The sequence below is a fragment of the Mytilus trossulus genome, chromosome 1 (genome assembly GCF_036588685.1).
Source record: "Mytilus trossulus isolate FHL-02 chromosome 1, PNRI_Mtr1.1.1.hap1, whole genome shotgun sequence".
Lineage (NCBI taxonomy): Eukaryota > Metazoa > Mollusca > Bivalvia > Mytilida > Mytilidae > Mytilus > Mytilus trossulus.
In genome coordinates, this window is record NC_086373.1 from 94668152 (window position 1) to 94689225 (window position 21074).

Sequence of the window (21074 nt, forward strand, 5' to 3'; positions counted from 1 at the left end):
TCAACAATTTAACCCCCATGTCCGAATTGCTCTAAATGCTTTGGTTTTTGAGTTATAAGCCAAAAACTGCATTTTACCCCTATGTTCTATTTTTAGCCATGGCGGCCATCTTGGTTGGTTGACCGGGTCACCGGACCCAATTTACAAACTAGATACCCCAATGATGATTGTGGCCAAGTTTGGTTTAATTTGGCCCAGTAGTTTCAGAGGAGAAGATTTTTGTAAAAGTTAACGCCGGACGCAGGACGACGACGACGACGGACGACGACGACGGACGACGGACGCAAAGTGATGAGAAAAGCTCACTTGGCCCTTCGGGCCAGGTGAGCTAAAAATGAATTAAAATGTTTAGGCAGATTGTCTTAGATGACACTGCCCTATATAGGAGGGAAACACCTTCTTGCTTGTCCACCATTAATGGCCATCGCATAGGTTCCAGTTTGTGTATGAATATGTTGAAAAAAATTAATTAACATGCCCTCTCATAATCCTAAGGTGTTGTTAAAAATATTTTTAACCCAACAAATATTGTATTTACCAGTTCCATATCCAGGTCCAACATCTTCTGGCTGTGAAAGACCTTGACCATCTAAATCAATCAGTCCTCCAGAGAAAATGGCCATTAAATGGTGAGTTGTCATGTTAAGTCCAGTATTGACCTTGAAATGTCCCCCTCCATAAATCTGTAACAAATCAAGGCAACATATAATGTAATATATTTCACTTTAATAATTTTACAAATTGATTTTTGTAAAACAAAAATTTGAATAAAAGAAGATGTACTTGAAGATTCAGTGAAATGCAGCAGTGGACAACAATCAGAGATCTACAATATTCATCAATGAGATAGCAAACAAATGAAACAAATAAACAAAAGATACTCAAAGGTGACCTTGTAATTTTCAAAACAAATTAGAAAATAACATACTGTGACATTTGTAGAATCCATAACAAACATGTTATCTTTGGTGTAGGAATCCATCTGGAATGTACCCTTGTCTTGTACATGTAATGACTTCAATGAAACCTTAGCTGGTGTTGTCATACCTATACTACCATTAGTGTCTACGGTCACACTGCCTCCATCAAATACATACAGATCTTCTATACCCTGGATCTAAAAATAGAAAACAAAACAGTGAAACCTTAGCTGGTGTTGTCATACCTATACTACCATTAGTGTCTACAGTCACACTGCCTCCATCAAATACATACAGATCTTCTATACCCTGGATCTAAAAATAGAAAACAAAACAGTGAAACCTTGGCTGGTGTTGTCATACCAATACTACCATTAGTGTCTACGGTCACACTGCCTCCATCAAATACATACAGATCTTCTATACCCTGGATCTAAAAATAGAAACTATCAGTCATACCAAGACAGATGAAGAAATGCAACTGTTAATTGTGTCAACATCAAACTGCCTTCTTGTTTGTTTGGTCATTATCAGGGGTGTAGTAATAATAAAATACCAGTAACCATCATAAATTGACCTATACTATTGACAAACATCAATAAGGCAAAAGTCTAAAAGAACTATAGCTCCTGTTGGAAAAATTCACCATTTCTTTTATGATGAAACTCAGTCGAAATTTTGAAAAAAACATACCAAAATCGTGTTTTTGAATACAAAAGTGACATACGTTTTTGCAATTTTTCTGATTAAATCTAGGCTTAATTTCTTATATATCATCAAATCTTGATCTTTGACTTATGTTGATACTAGTAAAGACTTACCTCTCCCGAAGTATACAGATGTGTTCCGTAGAAGAATGGTCTGGGAGGATAGGTAGCTTTGCCATTTTCATACACATGTGTGTTGAAAGGAATATCTGCATTTGTGTAATTGATGGATAGCTCTTGATTGTGTCCAATGTGGATGTAACCTTAAAAAAAGTAGGCATCTAGGAAATACACAAAACATAAATTCCATGCACAGACTGTATACTATATAGTGGTACAAATGTACCTGTAACTTTTCATTCATTCTTACTTACCAAAACCCTAAAACTTACTGTTGAAAATATAACTGATCAGAGGTAGTCCTGATTGAATTCTAAACTTAAATTGACCCTTTACAAGATGTCATATGACCACAGATGTAAAACAAAAAGAAAATGTTATTGAATATTTGCTTCTTACCTGTTCTATCTCCCACAAATGTTCCTACATTTATATTAACAGGTGATGTCAGACTAACAGAAGAATTAAAGGCCAAATGTCCGCCTCCTTGTACTGTTATTTCATTAAAGTCAAACTGTTCTTTGTCTGTCTTGGCAAAGATCCATGTGGTGGCTCCATCAAGGTCAGTATATTTGTATCTTAAAAGAAACAGAAAGTTAAATATTTTTTTTATACCCAAAATATTCAGGGATACTCTTTTTTTATGGTTATTTATCAATGTGCTTTTAAAAGAACATTATTTTTTTCTTATTTTTATAAATAACATTTTAAAACTTATCAACAAATCAATGCTATATCTTCAATAAAACATACCTATCAAAAACATTTTTGGCATCAGCAAATATCTCTATTTCTGTAAGAGAAGCTCTGTAGTTACAACTAGATGACGAGGAGCCAGTAGATGAGACAAGAAACTGGAATTTTGTAGCTGTCTGCATAACTGGCAATTCTAAGTAAGATCCTTGGATGATGGGTGTACGTGGTTCTACATAGTTAGTGGTTACAACAAAAGATGTGACTCCATTATATCCTATAACCTGCAAAACAATCATACACATGGATTTAACATAGAGGTGGTAGATAAAAACTAATGAATTTAAATAAATTATGTGTATGAAATGCTTATTAATATCCACAAGGGGGACATTTTTTGACATCTATGACTTGTTTAACTCTACCATATTTTAAGAGAGTACCAAGTCAGACTATGTGGTTTATATGTTGTGAAAAAATGGTTCCCAAACTAAGATCTTTTTGCTTCACTTGTCAACGTATATTTGTTCCGCCTAATAGAAGTTCCAATGGAAACTCTGTTATAAACATTGTCATAATATCTATTCCTGTTGGAACAAATATTCTATACCATTTATTCCGTTAGGTACATATACTGTAATATTTATTCCTGTGGACATACTATTCCAGAATATATTTTCCTTTTGGAACTTATATTATAAAGGAACTTCTATTCCGTGACAATCTAACCATTCACAGTTTTCAATTAATTTAAACCCCAAGAACCAATGCTAAATTTTTCACTTTTGAAAATCCATGAATAGAATAAAGACAATACTTTGTTTTTCTAATCTCTTATATAAGGTGTAGTAATTTTCAATTAAAATAAAACCATCTAACCAACAAACCTTGAATCTTGATGGGAAAGAAGCTGTTGGGTAGATTTTAAGCTTTGTTACAAAGGCCTCTGCCACCAGTTCTACTGTTATGGTAGCTGAGCCAGAGGAGGCTACATAAATCTGTCCACTCTCACTGGCTAGTGTCTGGTCAAACAAGTACATAAGGTAGTAGTTTCCACTATAACAGGGATAGCTATAGACATAGGTATTGGCTGAAGATGTGATATTATGTCCTTTGGTAGATGTGTATAAGCTTGATTGGGAGTAACTTGACTCTGAGATTGTCAAATCTGCTCTATAACCCTCATTCAACAAAGCAGAGTGTTCATCCCTTGGCAGCTGGTTATGATTATCTACAAGAAGCTTAGAGTAGCCAGTTTCTGTGTTCTGAATGAAGGCTGTACCTGACGCACCTGCTTCTGATCCTTTGTTTGAATTTCCTCTGCCCCCATAAGTATCAAAGAATCCTCGGTATGGGGGAATAGTATGGTGGGTATTTTGGTACAAGGCAATCCTTCCTCCTGCCCCACCTCCACCTATACTGATGTCAGCCACGCCTCCAAGAGCTTGGATGTGTCCTGTATGGCTTCCTGAAGCAACAAATCATTCAAAAATTAAAGTATTGCAACAATATTAACATTATTTCATAATTTTCAGTTTTGCTTATGATCCTAGTACATGTAACGAACAATAAATTTGAGATATTTTTAGAAATTAACATAAATGCATCCTTTTATAATGACTGTTTTAGAAGCCTATATTCCAAAGGCAAATTCTGAGGGTGAACTTAGGACACCACTTCAACAACCAGAAAATAATATATGAAAAAATGCAATATTTTATAACATAGAAGAGCAAATCAAAATATTCACAATCAAATGAACATAATCTCAATAAATTAACCTTAAATGAGCTTTCAAATTCAAGGCAAACTGGGTTTTCTGTCATTTTTTTAGCTTAAATGTACAGCTAGTATGCATGAAATTGATGTATTCTGATGTATTGTGATTTCAGACTTATTTGACCTGCCAGATTCAGTCCTTTTTTTCCAATCTAAATTCAAAGAATATATGACCTGAAGAAATGATTTTTTTCATGGATCATGATTAATGAAGATAGCAGATTTTTATCTTTTTTATGTGCATACCTCGATAAAGGCCTGCAACTAAGAAAATCAGAAAATTAGTTAAATACTCTAAAATATATCAAAATTATCTCCCCTTGACCACTGATCCTTTCTTCATGCATTTGAATTATTATTTTATGTTTCTTTAATCACTCTGTAATGTTTATGTCATGTTGTAATGTTATGCTCTTAATGGGCCCTTTAATTTGGAAAATAAAAATATTGTATTGTATTGTATTGAATAAAAAAAGGGAACAAAAATGATATGCAGACCGATTTTACAATCAATCAAGGACCAATATAGAAAAAGGCCTTCATTTTGCCATCAGTAAAAAACAAATCAAAATTTGAAAAACATAGGTTTAACAGTTATTAATTAAAAGTAATTGCCAGGAAATGACATAAAGTGCCATTGATGTATGAAGGACTATAACTTCAGAACCATAAAAGTAAAAATTATCCACAACAAAATTAACCTCCATTTTGTCATCAGAAAGAACATAATAAAATTGGCGAAGTATTGATTAAAAGGTTTATATGATATTGCATGGAAACTGTCTACTGCCTTTTCACACCTATTGTAACTGTCCTTCTAAATTACCAGATTTATTTGAAAACCCAGTTTAACAAAATTTGAAATAAATACAATCACATAATGCATTTTGCTGTTTATTTTTTTTGACTAACCTGTAAAGTTGACAGTGTTGATGAGTATACTTCCTGCACTCCCACCACTGGCACCAGACCATGACGACACAGAGAGTACATCCTCACTGTTGGCCATTACATACCCATCTACTGCCAGAGTATTCTTTATTTCCATTTTAAGTCGACCTCCACCTTAAATAAACAAAGATCAACTTTAAATGTAACATATTTATTTTGATTTTTATTTACGAGATATTTTGGTCAATAGTCTATCTCTGAAAAGATGCTGGTAGAATTTCTAATACATGTACTTATTTTAAAAAAAATAACAGTGTGCAATGCAAAATTCAATTAAATAATATACTATGGTGCCTGATTTCAAGAGAACGCTTCTCTTATCAATTATCAGTTGTACAGGTTTGAAATTTGCTACATTAAAATAATTGGTATAACTCGTTGAAATTTTTATCATTTTGAAAAATTGAAACCTCAGCAAAAATATTTTTTGTTTAAAATCATCCATTTTTTTGACTTGCACATATTTATCAATTATTTAAAAAAAAAAGGTTCTAGATTTTGATTTGCTCAAATTTTTAGGACTGCTCTGATAAGTCAAGAAATAATGGCTTTATCAAATAAGAAACACAGATCTTTGTTTAGGGTATAATAAAATAAATGCAACTAACCTGATCCTCCTCTAGCACCTGAACCACCACTTCCAAACTCCAGGGGCTGTTTGAGGTCTCCATAGGCTTTACTACGAGACAGTTTACAGGATAGGTGGTTGCTACAAGCTCCTTGGCCACCAGTACCACCATGGGAGGCACCACTTGCCCCATACCTATGCCACTGTCCAACTCCTAAAACAATATTAAATTTGGTCATTTCAGGAAAATTATATTTTAATGCAAAAAATAGACTTAGAAAATATCTGCTACAAATCTAACCATATAAATAGTAAACACATAATTAATCAGTTCATATGATGTGATGTGCCTAGATTCAATTCAAACTAATGCAAAGAACTGTCACGATCTTTTGCTCTAGTGTTGAAGGCCACATTGTGACTTTTGAGTTGAAGAACAGCAACCAAAGATTTAGGTGCTGTACAGTGTGTGTAGGTATTTTGTATAATGAGTTAATACACCAAATTCCTCCTTCTTTTTCAGTAATAATAGTTATTATCTTCATGCTAGTAAAAAATATTGATAATATTCCAAGGAACTAGATTTTATTGAATTAGTTGAATGCTTACATTTTTGACAATTATAATGGACACAAAGATATTGTTTACTATGAATAAATTTTAAGAAAAAAAATTTGTAGAAAATAGTTTTGGTGATTCTTTTGTATTACTTATAATAATATCTCTAGATTTTTAAGGGGGAGTGCTATAGAAGACAAAACATGTGATATGTTTTCCATGTCTAAATTAAACAAATTTATGTACTCAGTCACAGGTGAATGTTAAGTGATTAAATATTGCAATTACCATGTTATATCATAGTAGAAAAGTTTACCTGGTCCATGATCAGGAGAGTGACCACCATTGTTGACACTAACAATTCCTCCATCATCCACAAACATATCTGTAGCCTGTATTCTCATGAAGGATCCATTAATAGCTCCTCCCCCTTCTACACGTAAGTGATTAAACACAAGCTGGTACTGGTCATCATGGGCTCTGGGGTTAGAGCAGTTGATATATGACTTGGCTTTTATCACTGTTGTGCCATTGATGTGATAGTTAAGTCTATCACGGTTGTTTGTGGATCCTGTCAGATGAAGGCGTAATGAGCCACCATCAATGAGTGTCATGTTGATCACATGATCCATAGTTCCTTCCAATCTGACAAAGACTCGTTCTAAGTTTGTGTCGGGTGCCAGACCAAGGTAGCCTCCATCATAGACATATGTATTGAAAGGAGTATCAAGGAATTTTCTTCTAAGATCCATGACCTGATGATTGCCAACATGTACATAGCCAGTACGATCTCCAATCATGTGTTGGAAATGTAAACTTACACCTTTTTCAAAAGGTTCAGGGAGCAATGCTAAATGTGCATTTCCATATATTTGTAACTCTTCAAACTGGAAATCATAGTTTTCATTAGCCAACCAATGTTGTCCAGCATTAGGTAGAATCCAAGCCTTGAAACTATCCTCACTAAGATCTGTGTAATCTTTTATCATTCCTACATCACTTTCCAGGCCATCGTTATTTATATACAGTGTTTCATGATCATGTTCCACGTGATAAAGAAGTACTGTTCCTGGACCACCAGGCTGAGAATTGGGAGAGGTAGCCACATTAACACTTCCACCATGTGACTCATAGTCTCCCAGGTAAGTATTGTTTATCCACAGGTACACAGCTATCCTCCCTCCTGCTCCACCTCCACCAGAACCCCCTGAATATTGACTGCCACCATTCACAGCAATAGTTCCTAGACCTCTGAAAACTCTACAGTACATCCAAATACTGCCACCTGAGCCACCACCACCACTTGCTGCCCTAGCATCACCAGCATTAGCACTCAAGCGTCCATCAATCTCTATCATATTGGTAGCATTTAGCCACAGCATGCCACCACCTTGGCCACCATCTCCACCACCAGCACTACCATGTACAAAAGGCTGATATAGGTGTCCATAAGGTTGTCCAGTCAGCGTTGTCCCTGCACCTCGACCACTGGTACCACCATGACCTGCTCCAGATGATCCTGAAGTGTGAGTTATCCCTTTACCAATGTTTATTTCACCTGCTTGTGTATCAGTAGATCTGTATCCCAAACTGTCTCCATGTAATGCACCTCCATCGTCTATAGTGATATTAATAGCCTGAATTGAAGCATTTGTGGCAACAAAGGTGCCTCCACCTTCAACATACATGCTGAAATGAACAAGGAAATCAATTCCAGGTTCTGTTACAGGATCTGTTAAAGATCTTATGGTTGAATTTTCTTGAACTCTGACCCAATTAAATTGGAAGTGATCTGGAGCTAAATCTTTTGTAAACCCTCCACTTTCCAATGACAGGAGGCCATTGTGGTGTAAAGTTATGTTGTCTATGTTAGCAAGTTCTCCGTGCATCCAGATGCTGACACCATGTACAATTGTAATAGGAGCCAAACCTAAGTATGATCCAGCATATGCCCTAACACTGAATGGCAGATCAATTTCATCTCTATTAAGATCCATAATTTGGTTGTTGCCTAAATGAACAGTTCCAGTTCGGTCCCCTATCATGTACAAGAAAAACACATCAACTTCATTATCAATTGGTTCAGGCAAGAAAGCCAGGTGAGCTGCCCCATACATTTGGAATTCTTGGAAGTGATATTTGTAGCCACCTCCTGCAAAGAAATGATCACCAGATTCTGGTAAAATCCATGTTCTACAGCTGTCAGAAGACAAATCAGAATAATCATCAATAACATTGTATTTGTCTTTTGGCTGGTGACCTCCATTGTCAATAATCAGAGTTTTATGATCCTCACCCATGTGATAGACAAATACTGTACCAGCACCACCATTTTCAGCAGACGACCCACCTTTGCCTCCAATAGCTTGGAATCTGAAAGATGTCATAGTTTCATTTTTATTAAAGTAGACTGCCACCCTGCCACCAGCTCCACCACCACCATTTCCATGAGTGGCATTTCCGCCATGAGCCGTTATTTTACCGTAACCTTTGATGAGTTCACAGAACATCCAGACACTACCTCCACTTCCTCCAGCATTGCCGTCACCACCTTCAGAGTTTACCTCTCCGTCAATATGTATTGTATGCGTCACATTCATCCAAATGACACCTCCTCCTGTACCTCCAGACCCAGCTGAACTACCTAATTTGATTGGTTCATAGATATTACCATAGGCAAACCCCGCCCTCTGTGAGTTATATCCTTCACCAGCACTCCCACCATGGCCACCACCACCATAGGTACTAAGAGGCTTTCCAGGGTTGACATGTCCATGAACTGAGGTACTAAAGTGTGTGGTATTACTATGTGATGTTGTATACCCTTTCCCTTCTGTTGTAATGACACCTCCTGCGTCAACAGTGACATTTGCCACATTATAAGTCATGTGAGTTCCGTGTATGATGCCACCACCTTCAACTGTGACAGCTTTCAGATGGAAGTAAATTCCAATATCTGTCACTGCATCTGTTGTACAATCAATCTTTCCTTGATCTTGGACAAGAACATAATCAAAGGTATAGTGACTGTGAGGATTTCCCTGGGTTCTACCTCCATTTTGTAACCATAAATATCCACCATGGTGAATAGTTATGTTTTCAATATTTGCCAAAACACCTGCCAAATGAATTTCAACTCCATGGACATATGTCATGGGAGCAAGGCCTAGGAATCCATCAAAATAAACATAGCAATTAAATGGCAAGTCTATTTCTTCCCTTATCAAATCCATCACTTGTTTGTCTGCAACATGTACTGTGCCAGTCCTGTCACCAATCATATATTTAAAATCAATAGTAACATTAATATTGCTAACAGATCCAGATACTGCGGCATCAATCACACTAATTTCTGAAGGATTCAATACAGCAAGGTGGCCATTACCATAAATTTGAATTTCCTCAAACTCGAAAATGTAGGCACCTTTAGCAAACTCATGTATACCAGACTGAGGCAGAATCCAGGCACGTCCACCATCTTTTGTTACATCATTCCAGTTGACATATTGATTTAATGGTTCAGGAGCCCCATTGTTATCAATAATTAAAGTTCTGTGGACCTCAATAGTGTGATACAAGTAGACAGTCCCTGGTCCTCCAACCTCAGCATTCTCTAACCCTGGCCACCCACCATTGGCAAGATATTGGAACTCACTGAAAGTATCATTTTTCTGAAAGTACATTGCAATCCTTCCACCAGCTCCTCCACCTGCACCGTAAGATGTTGATGGATAAGTTGTGTGGCCACTGCCATCAGTACCTGTGTGTCTATAAGTGCCTAGAGTCCCATTTCCACCACGTGCCAGTATTGTTCCGTACCCAGTAATCCTGTAGCAATGGAGCCATATACTCCCTCCACTACCACCACCTGAAGGGTAGTCTGTTACCCAACCAGTGCTTGCTATTGAATTGTAATTGTATTGTGTTTGTCCATTCTCTGCACTGGCTGTGAGAAGTCCATCAATCATTATAGTATTGGTCACATTCAACCATAGTCTACCACCGCCAGCTCCACCAATATGTCCTCCACCAGAACTGCCAAATAATGTGGGTTCATATAAATCTCCATAGGGTTCTCCTCCTTTATCATTATCTGAAAAAAACAAGAAGAGGTCTGATCATCTTTTTTCTGGATTATTTTTCTTTAAATATTCTAAATATTAGGAAAATAAAGTGAATTTTAACATTTATATTAAACTCCATGAGGTGAACCAACACCTGTGTGAATCATTTCGATAGAGTCCCTGAAGTGGATACCTTGGTATGCAGGGTTGTCAAATTATGCAAATGAATGCAACATTAAAATAATACTCCAAATTGACAACAACACTTCAAATGGTCTGCAACTTTATTTGCTATGGTCTACATGTTTCGCCTGCAATGCAGGCTTCATCAGGATAGTTTTATACAGAATTTAACATTTACAATTTACTGTGGTTTCATTATTATTTGTTGGATACCAATTTTCATGGATTTGGTTGGTCCAGACGAACCACAAAATAAAGTTTACAACGAATAACAGATTGTATGCAGACTTTGGCAAAACCATGAAATTCCAATATCCACGAACATGCAAGTTTTTCTTAATACATGAAAGTTGGTACCTACGAAAACAAATGAATCCACTATAGTAACTAAAAGGATTTTAGGTAGATAAATAAAAGTTTTAAAATGTTGATAAAAGATTAAATCTGATAAGGCAACACAAATGTCCTATTTACTGCTGAATTTCAAAAGTTTTTAATATTTTCAGAGCAAAATGAAATATCTAGTCTTTTTGTAAGTTTTGTTTGACTTTTCAAAATCCATTTTCAGGTTACATTTTTTTTCATAATCTTTTTCAAGATATCTGATAAAAATCTCCAAATATTATTAATTACATACATTTCCCTCTTCCTCCACTTCCTCCATGACCAGCTCCTGATGCACCAAGGCTACCAGTCAGACCAAGTCCAGGATTGATGACACCATGTAATCCTTTCCTTGGATTACCAGAGGAATCTGTTCTCTGACCGTCTGCTTGTTCATAACCCAATCCATCAGCAGTGAGAGTACCACCTGAATCTATTGTAATGTTCTCTGAGTGAAAAACAACATAAGTTCCTCGTACCAGTCCACCTCCATCAATATTAAGGGCAACTGTGGAAAAAGATATGCTGGGTTCAAAAACTGGGTCACTGATCATGTGAAGATATCCAGCATTTTTAACATGTACAAACTGAAAACTGTAGGTACTAGCATCCAGTCCCTTAGTTCGTCCGTCTATATTCAACCAGAGTTTTCCTTCGTGATGTAATGTCAGGTTGTCAACATTAGCCAAAGTCCCATTTAGAAAGATATCCACGCCATGTATGAAAGTGTCTGGAGCCAAGCCTAGGTAACCACCATCATATACATGGACACTGAATGGAAGATCTATTTTCTGTCTCTCCAGATCCATCACTTGTCCTTTTCCTACATGTATGGCTCCAGATCTATCCCCTATCATGTTCTCAAAATAAATTGTAGCAGCACTTTCTACTGGATCTGTTAGTACTGCTAGCTGAGCCTTCCCATAAATCTGTAGCTCATCAAAATGGTATTTAGAGTTAGACCCTTCAAGATAAAACATAAATTTCTCAAAAGGAAAAGAAAGAAACTAAATATATAAACTAACAAGTCTTGCACATAATTGAGTGAGGGCAGAGGCTTATAAAGATGAAACAATTCATTTTCATGAATTGTCAACTTTCATAAATTCTAATACCAGCAATTAATTCAAGATGCAATTAAATAATAATTTGTACTTTAATCCTTTTGAAATAACAGAACACACATTTTATTTATTGAAATCCTAACGTAAGTAGGACATTTCTGAAAAAAACTAAAAAAAAATCAAAAAATTTTACTTAATAAATTTGAGAAAAGCTTATTATATCTATATATCAATTTACATTGAAATCCCATTACAAAAATATGTTTCTAAAAATTTTAACTCATTTTTTTAACTCCTGAAAAAATTTTGGAATACTGTAAATTCAGAAATTAATGTGAGGTTTTTATTATTGCTAAAAATTTGACTGAGTTGTAAACGTAGTAATTTAAACTTGCATTTTGAGTATTTTATATGAATTTAACCGATTTTTCTCAAAATCGTAAAAATAAAATCGCATTTAAGTCTAAAATGACAAAGTCGCAATAATAAATGCACACAATAATTTCTGAATTTACAGCAGATTAATATTATGATTATATATAGATATCATTTTCATAGCAAGACTTTTATAGTATAAAGGCTTGTTACCCTGATGCATAAAGGTCTTCTAGTAGTATAATTTTACCCCAAAAAAGAATAAAAACAAAAAAATAACATACTTAAGATTTTACATTACATACCTGCAAATGTATGTTTGCCATGTTCAGGTAAGAACCATGCTTTAAGCTGATCAGAATCAAGGTTGAGATAATCCTTTATTGTATTTGAATCACCAGCTGGTCCCCTGTTTAAATTGTTCAGCAATAGGGTTGTGTGATCATAAACTGATAAAAAAGCAGTAAAAATTATATTTTGGTAAAATAGAAAATAATCTTCTATAACATATCATATATCATCATAAAATATTTTTGGAACATTTTTGTTTTTTGTTTTTTTTAAAATACAGGAATTGACATTTGATTCTTTACTTACTAAGTTTTCAGTAATTTTCAAAATAACAGGAAATGTTAAGAAAAAGACATCATCTCCCAACACATTCACATTTCCATGTTTTATTAAATTGTCATTGAAAACTTCCACCATAGTATGTTAAAATCCTGACGGCACAAGGGTTGTATAGCCAGTAAGGTTGTTAAAAACTTCCATCGTCATCATATGTTATAATGATCTTTTAAATTACTTAACCAAGTGAACATGTTTTGGAAACTTTCATACAAATTATAAGAAAAATGTCCGCTAAATATTGAAAAAGTTATTGAACATTTTTTAATGCATTATGACCTTTCATTCTTCTATGTAGGTTATGACCTTCATTTTCATTGTCATAGGTTGACAGGTATGCAAGCATGAAGTTTGTTTGGTTTTTTTTTGGCGGACAGTATTTCTTTTGTCTATTTTTTTTTTAATCATGTAAAAGATTGGAAAATACATTTGTGAACCAAATATAAATCCCTTGATAAAAAATAATACAGCTATTAATCATGTAAAAATACTTTATTTCTTGCATATTAATTTTGATATACCTTTATGATGGAAGAAGGATGTTCCAGGACTGCCATTATTCTGTCCCAGACCACCATAGGTATCAAACTGTCCAGTGAAAGTCTTGTTCTGTGAGAATTCCATAGATATTCTACCTCCAGATCCAGCACCACCCAAACCTAATCCACCTCCTCCAATAGCTTGGAACTTTCCATAACCCTGGTAGCAAAATAAGTAATAGTTCATACATGTATGGAATACTTTAATTATTACCACTTATAACCACTACAAATGAACAGTTTTAATAGGAAGGTGATTTAATATAGATCAGCAACTACAATCTTGGATTATTTTATCTTTGTTTACCAGTATAATAGCGGAGCGTCTTTTTACCACAGAACACCACAGAATACCACAGAACACTAAAAATATACCACAGAACACATATAATATACCACAGAACACTCAAAATATACCACAGAACATAAAAACAAACAAAAAAACAACTAAAATATGCAACATACCATTAAAATAACTTAAAAAATCCATGAACTAATATTAATTAGACGGGACATCTAAACTTCATCACCGATCGCAAACCGCATATCGCTAAACAGCACATTTTTTTAAAATTTTGTTTTTTGTTTTATTGTATTAATTGTGACCTTAATATATTATGTCAGTTATTATTTTTGGAGATCAAGGATCTACGGTCAGCCCTTCATCATTCTGTGGACTACATACTGGTCAACTCATACAAACAGTACACTATAGCAGATGCCATCTGGAAAACAAAATCAGACGAGGAAAAACGGAAGCTCTTTAATAATTTCCTGCAGGACAGTAAAAAAAGAAAACACGAAAATATCATAACTTTATCCGATGGACTATACTCTGTTGTGAAACCTATGCAGAGAAAGAGACCAAGAACAGAAAGAGCCGAAAAAAGACATTAATGTATTTATTGAATTGTTTTGTTATTGATGTTATCAAATTAAAATTTTCAACTTAATTTTATATCTCTTTATTATTATTGAAATTTGACCACAGACAAGACTTATCTAAACTAGAATTTTTTCACTTGAAATTTGAGGAAGACACACACACACACAAACGTAAATCAGTCTTCGACCTTCAATTTCCAACAATTAAATACAAATACATGTAAACTTTAATTTATAGGTATTTAAAAAATTATATTGGTACAATTCTATGTGGTTTTCTCGATAATTGGTCTTACATTAATTTTTAGTCTGGTCCCAATTAAAGGCCAAGTCGATTGGGGTCGTAAGGACAATGAGTCGACACTAGATTGAAATTTTTAATTTGTTTGACTAATAAAGTCATATTATAGACATAATTAGCAATAACAACAACTGCAATGTCTGAATTGTTACTATTTAGGAGTTCTGTGGCATATTATATGTGTTCTGTGGTATATTTTTAGTGTTCTGTGGTATTCTGTGGTGTTCTGTGGTATTCTGTGGTGTTCTGTGGTAAAAAGACGCTCCCGTATAATAGCACCAATTTCAGTAGATATTTGTCTTTTTTAATTAAAGTAGATAGGGGTGGGAGGAGTCTTTATATAAGTTGATCTATCTTATCAAATCATTGCTAAAATAAAGTTTATATCTTGTTTTGTTTTTAAACATAATAAAAAGTATGGGTCACATGAATTTTTTTTTGAGCTACAGGTTGTGCAAAATTGTCACATTTTGTATTGATTGTAAAAGACTTTAAAGATTTTTTGTCTTGATAGATTGTTTAAGAAAGATTCGTAAAATAAAATAAGAGAAGATGGATCTGATAATGTTGCTGTCTAAAAATACCCCCAAAAAATATTGGGTTAAAGTGACTAGTTTTCTTGCTATAAAACAAAACAGGTTCATTCTTAACACATTGCATTATAAAAGTAACATTAACCTGAGTTATCTCCCCTTATTTGTAAACGTTAAGATGAAAATTTAAAGATTCTAACCTTAATGTTATTGGTATCAATATTGATGGAACCACCACTGCCACCACCAGCACCAATTGCTTTTCCATTTTCCCCATTAACACTAATCTGTCCATCATTTTGTAGTATAGTAGTCATTTTAAGGGAGATAACTCCGCCTCCTCTTCCTCCTGTGTTGGCATTACCATTACCATTATCTCCTCCTTTACAACCTCTGTCTACGGCATCAAATACCTGTCCATAAGGGGCACCTGTTTTTGTCTGTCCTGAGCCACGCCCACCTCTACCTCCATGTCCAGCACCTTTTTATTATAGAAATAACATTCTTTAAATGCATATCAAATGAATAAAATGTTTAGTTTACAGAAAAAATGGGTCAATTGAAAGCAGAAGTAGGGTCCTAAAACACAAGACATATTTTAATTTATGGAAGAACTCTCTTATTTATAATGAATTATTTATTACTATGGATTCATTGTTTTTCATCTGATAACAATTTGAATTGATTTTATAATCAAAAAGTTTTCTCAATTGGCTTGAGTGCAGACATTTGTAAAACCATAAATTAAATATAAGATCTAAGAGTTAACATTTTTTCTTAAATCCATGAAAATTGGTAACCACAAACATATATGAATCTACAGAAGTCTAGAATTGAATGAATGCATTTATTTCAATAGACCAATTTTCCTGAAATGAGTATGTCTTTAATAATTTTCCTTGCATCATCAACTAGTTTTACCTGAAGCTCCAGTAGATGAACTATAACCATCTCCTTTGCTACAAGCTGCATTATGTATATCTCCAATGATCTTTCCTAGGTCATCTACTATCAGAGTATCAGCTGTAATATCAACATGCACTGCATGGACATGGCCTCCTCCTTGCACCCATAGTTTATTAGTCTAAAATTCAAAACTTTAAGGTTAGATATAAAGAAGACTGATATTAAAATGGACTGCATGGATATGACCTCCTTTGTTTACTCACTTAAATTTTTTATTATGTTTACAGCAAATGTCTTCATTATATAACTTCAAAACTATAGGTGCTTGCTTCAAAACAAATATACCTACATTATTTATATTGTTTTGACTAATCAATTTGTGAAAATATGCTAGTCTTTTAGTGCTCAATGTCACTAAGTACTATCCTATATTATTCTTATGTGTTTGTCAACTCTCCCAAGTACTGGTTCCGCACTCACAGTAATAGTCATGCCACTTCAGTATCAGTTATTCTTATTTCAGTATAAGTTCCCCTTTTCCCTCTTACTAATTCAATACTCACTGTAATAGCTATTTTACTTGTGTCATCAGTCAAATCAGGGGTAACAGTCACTTCACCTCCAGCTTTCACAGTCAGTGTATCAAAGTTGAATATTCCTGTTGGACTGACTGTAGATATACCCTGGGTATTTCCTGTAGAACCAAGGTGAAGGTCACATGCATTTCCAATAGTCATGTCTACAACACCCAGTGTGCCCCTAGAAGAAAAAGAACCAAACTCACATCTGAAGACATAGATTATTAAATGGATGCATATTAAAAACAATTTTTTTTAATTAAATTTTACCACAGTTAAAAATGCACTTCTGTGAAATCTGCTTAAACTTAATATATGTGTGTACAAAATGTATATCAACAAAGAATTTACCTTAAAACTGAATCTTCATTTCAATGCAACATAGATTATTTTTTTGTCTGCTTTAATAAATGACTCACCAAATAACCAAATCTATGCCATAACAGTCAAATGCAGTTGGTAATATGAGGGTACCTCCTTGATAGACATATACATTAACCAGAAATTCCAAGTCATCTGGATGTTGTACTACAACTGTCTGACCAGGTCCAACGTGTAGTACACCACTTTTATCTCCCTCAAACTTCAATGATTTAAGTTGGAAAAGACTGAAACAAAATAATTCTTACTTATCTTGTTGATAAGATTCAAAACTGTTTTCACTGGTTACTATAATGCATAAAAAACAGTTCATGACCTACCTATGTACATGTATGTAAAACATTAAAACTGCATTTTTAGATTAAACAAGAATGTGTCTCAGGTACTCGGTTGCCCCATCTGCACTATTATTTTTCTATGTTCAGTGGACCATGAAAAAATGGGATAAAATCCCTAATTTGACATTAAAATTAGAAAGATCATATCATAGGGAACATGTTAACTAAGTTTCAAATAGATTGGACTTCAACTTCATAAAAAACTACCTTCACCAAAAACTTTAACCTGAAGTGGGATGAACGGACGGAAGGACGCACAGACCAGAAAACATAATGCCTATAAATGGGGCATAAAAATGAAAATAACTTTTTATATCCAGTGTTCTTGGGAAGAGCTTAATATACTGTGCCTTATATTGTTCTGTGTGTTTGTAAGTCTCCTATAAAAGAGATTTCTGTTTAGCAACTAATGTCAGTTATGATATGGCTGTTGCATACTCCTCAGTCTCCTGTTTATCTTATCTTATAAATATATACAGGTTATAGTTCTATATAAGAAAAGTTTGCTTTAAATGATACATCAGACACTGTCTTGATCTTGCTATGGGGTTTGGTCTCTTTTTGCTGAATATATACAGCTACTGTCAAATAAAGAACAGCAATAAATGTTTTGAACTATTTCAATTTCAATGCTTCCTGAATGAGCTGGAATACCATTGAAAAAATATATTTTTGTCATAAAAAGTAAACCCATATGATAGAATTGACAAAGAACAAGTTCAGGTCTTGCTGTCATAAAGATTTGAATCTTAGTTATCATACTCAGACTCAGAAATCAACCAATCTTAATACTGGATTTGCTGTTTCGAGAACACATTGTGTACTCAAATTACTGACTAACATTTATAACTGTAAACCCAGATATGAAAGTCTGACTATCGATACTATTTATAATACCCAACTACTTACTCTGTAAGAGAAGGATGTAATGCCAAGTTAGCTTTTCCTTTGATCCTCAAGTTTTCAAAGTGTTTGGTATTGTTATCAGATATCCATGTTCTCCCTGGATCAGCATCATATCCAGACAGTGTATATGTTGAGATCTCACTTTGGATGACAGACTGACCATTGTTATCCAGAATCAATGTCCTGTTTATAACATCTGTTATAGTATCCTAAAAATATTGATAGATTCATTATAACACTCATGAAGACTGTTTATCAAATTACAACTTTAAATCAAATATTTATCTGACAATAAAGATGAACTAAATTTAATAGTAGCTAAATGTTTCAACTATCTGTGGAAGAGTTATTCAATAATGTGTCTGGATTTTTTTTATTCCTTCAATTCTCTTTCAAAAGTTTAACATAAATCATTAACCTGTAAGTATATAGTCCCTGCTCCTCCTGGACTAGATCCAGATATTCCACCATAAGCTGTCCATTTTCCTTGCCAAAACTGAATATCTTTATAGTAAATCATCATCCTGCCTCCTCCTCCGGCTCCTAAACTCACACCATTACCTCCATTTACCTGTTTAAAAAAAACAAATCTCTCATTTAGGATATGCCTTCTTTACTTCAAAGAGGAAAAAATTTCAACAAAATTAAAATATCAATAAATCTAATAAGTTATTTAGGCTTATTATTTGATACCCCAGAAAGCACTGTTAAGACAATTATAAAATGTTACAAAAATATGATTACATATTAATAATATATTGGTAATGTATGTCCAAAACATCTTGTACAAAAGATTTTTTTTATGAAAAGTTTAAACCTAACTAGACATATAAAAGTTTTCATATAGAAGGTAACAATTATACAAGGTAACCTGCAATATTATCTAAAATAATTCAGAATTGTTGAGATTCATAATACTTTCTCATTAAGATGGACAAAATCTGTCTATATGTTTCTTTTAAATTTATTTAAAGTTTCTCCAGGGTTTTAAATTAGTCTCTCTAAGAGTATTTATGCTACCTGAAATACCTGTCCAACATACCTGTAATGTACCTTTCCCCTCTATAGAATCAGTGGTTATATAGATGCAGCCACCACTGCCACCAGCTGCAGTATTGGTAGAGCCTGTCAGACCATCAGATTTTAATGTTCCTTCTACAATCAGTCTCTGTGTTGTTTTTATCACCATCATTCCTCCTCCTGAAGGTATAAAATAATTTCAATACCAAATACAGATTTAATAATTACAAATTGTCATAGATATAAATGGTGAGCTGTTCATATCTTTGTCCCTTTGATATATAGATAGCTGTCCACAGATTGTTGCTTCATGGGCAAGTATTCAGCATCTCTTATATATAATTTTACTCTTCATTATGAAGTTTTAAGGGTTCCTGATGAAGGTAAATCCAGAAAAGCGCTTCCCACGCATTAAGTTATTAAACAAATACAAATACAAATACAAATATTTTTATTGGCACAAACTCATTAACAATAAATGGTTAAGACCTATACATACAACTATAATAATTGACATGGTAGAATGAAAGGTTCCATGATGACATATCATGCTAAATTATGAAAAGTTACAAAATGATGTATCATATAAGTTCACTATTTCTTATATTTAGACACTCTGATATGAAAGAGGAAGACAGTCTCAGTAATAATGCTGAGTTATTATTGACCAATAGAGATATTTTTTCATCAACGGTAATGATACCCTGTATTTGAAATATAGCATTTATTTTATTTTCTAATATTTCTCGCTTTGAGGTATATTTATTGCATTTTAATAAGAAATGTTGTTCATCCTCAATTTCACCATTTTTACAGACCGGACAGTACCTTTTCTCTCTAGGAATATTAAGATGTCTTCCCCTTTCAATCATTAAAGGATGTGCACTTATGCGTATTTTGCATATTGCTGCTCTATCATTTAAATTATTTAGTGAATCAACATATGATGGTCTTTGACCCATTTTGTAGACTTGACAAAAGAAACTGAGCTTAGAAGACTCCTGTATGTTTGCATTTTGATTTTGCATGTATTGATCATAAATTCTCTGTTTTACTTCTCCCAAGTGCTTCTTTGTTAGACAACTTTTTTCAACAAGATATGAATATCCTAATTTTTGTAAAAATGCACTGAGTTTTTAGGATCCAGGGGTTTGAAAATCTTGTTGCACAGAAAATTTGATTTACAAGTGTATTTTCTGATGAAAGTATATGCTCTAGAAAATTTATGCTTGAAAAAACAATTTTATTTTTGAGTGGAATTCTACCAAGCTCAGCATGACAAGCATCATTTGAAGCCTTGCAATGAACACAAAGTGCTTCTTTGATAAATTTAATGTGTAATTTTTCAAAGGGTTCAGAGTCCTTTAATGATGAGGTAACACCCCAAATTTCAGAACAGTACATCAGTATAGGTGATATTAATGTATCGAACAATTTTTCAAGTAGTCTACATGGATTTTTCAGACCAACAGTTTTCTTAATTTTAAAATAGGCCTTTCTTGCCTTTTCCATAAGAGTATTAATGGCTAAATTGAAATTACCATTACATTTTAATACAATACCTAAATAAGAATAATGACTAACAGTTTCAATACAAGAAAAATTGTAAGTAAATTTGTCTAAAAATGTTTTTCCATTTGAATTAAATACAATAACTTTGGACTTATCTGTGTTAACTTGTAGTTTCCAACAAT

At 33.8% G+C, this 21074-nt stretch overlaps 1 protein-coding gene across 1 annotated transcript in view; it reads right to left on the bottom strand.

The window, feature by feature from the left end:
• Nucleotides 1–21074, bottom strand: part of LOC134704886 (uncharacterized) — a 158710-nt gene that overhangs the window by 104324 nt on the left and 33312 nt on the right. The window contains exons 18-36 of the mRNA XM_063563671.1: nt 19403–19560; nt 18779–18931; nt 18364–18569; nt 17155–17343; nt 16721–16916; nt 16173–16335; nt 15452–15732; nt 13515–13692; nt 12672–12815; nt 11181–11891; nt 6613–10389; nt 5779–5952; nt 5132–5284; nt 3328–3908; nt 2501–2724; nt 2147–2325; nt 1742–1890; nt 929–1117; nt 539–683 (exon numbers count right to left, since the gene is read on the bottom strand). Coding sequence (XP_063419741.1) covers nt 539–683; nt 929–1117; nt 1742–1890; nt 2147–2325; nt 2501–2724; nt 3328–3908; nt 5132–5284; nt 5779–5952; nt 6613–10389; nt 11181–11891; nt 12672–12815; nt 13515–13692; nt 15452–15732; nt 16173–16335; nt 16721–16916; nt 17155–17343; nt 18364–18569; nt 18779–18931; nt 19403–19560 — 7950 coding nt within the window. The remainder of the gene's footprint in view (nt 1–538; nt 684–928; nt 1118–1741; nt 1891–2146; nt 2326–2500; nt 2725–3327; nt 3909–5131; nt 5285–5778; nt 5953–6612; nt 10390–11180; nt 11892–12671; nt 12816–13514; nt 13693–15451; nt 15733–16172; nt 16336–16720; nt 16917–17154; nt 17344–18363; nt 18570–18778; nt 18932–19402; nt 19561–21074) is intronic.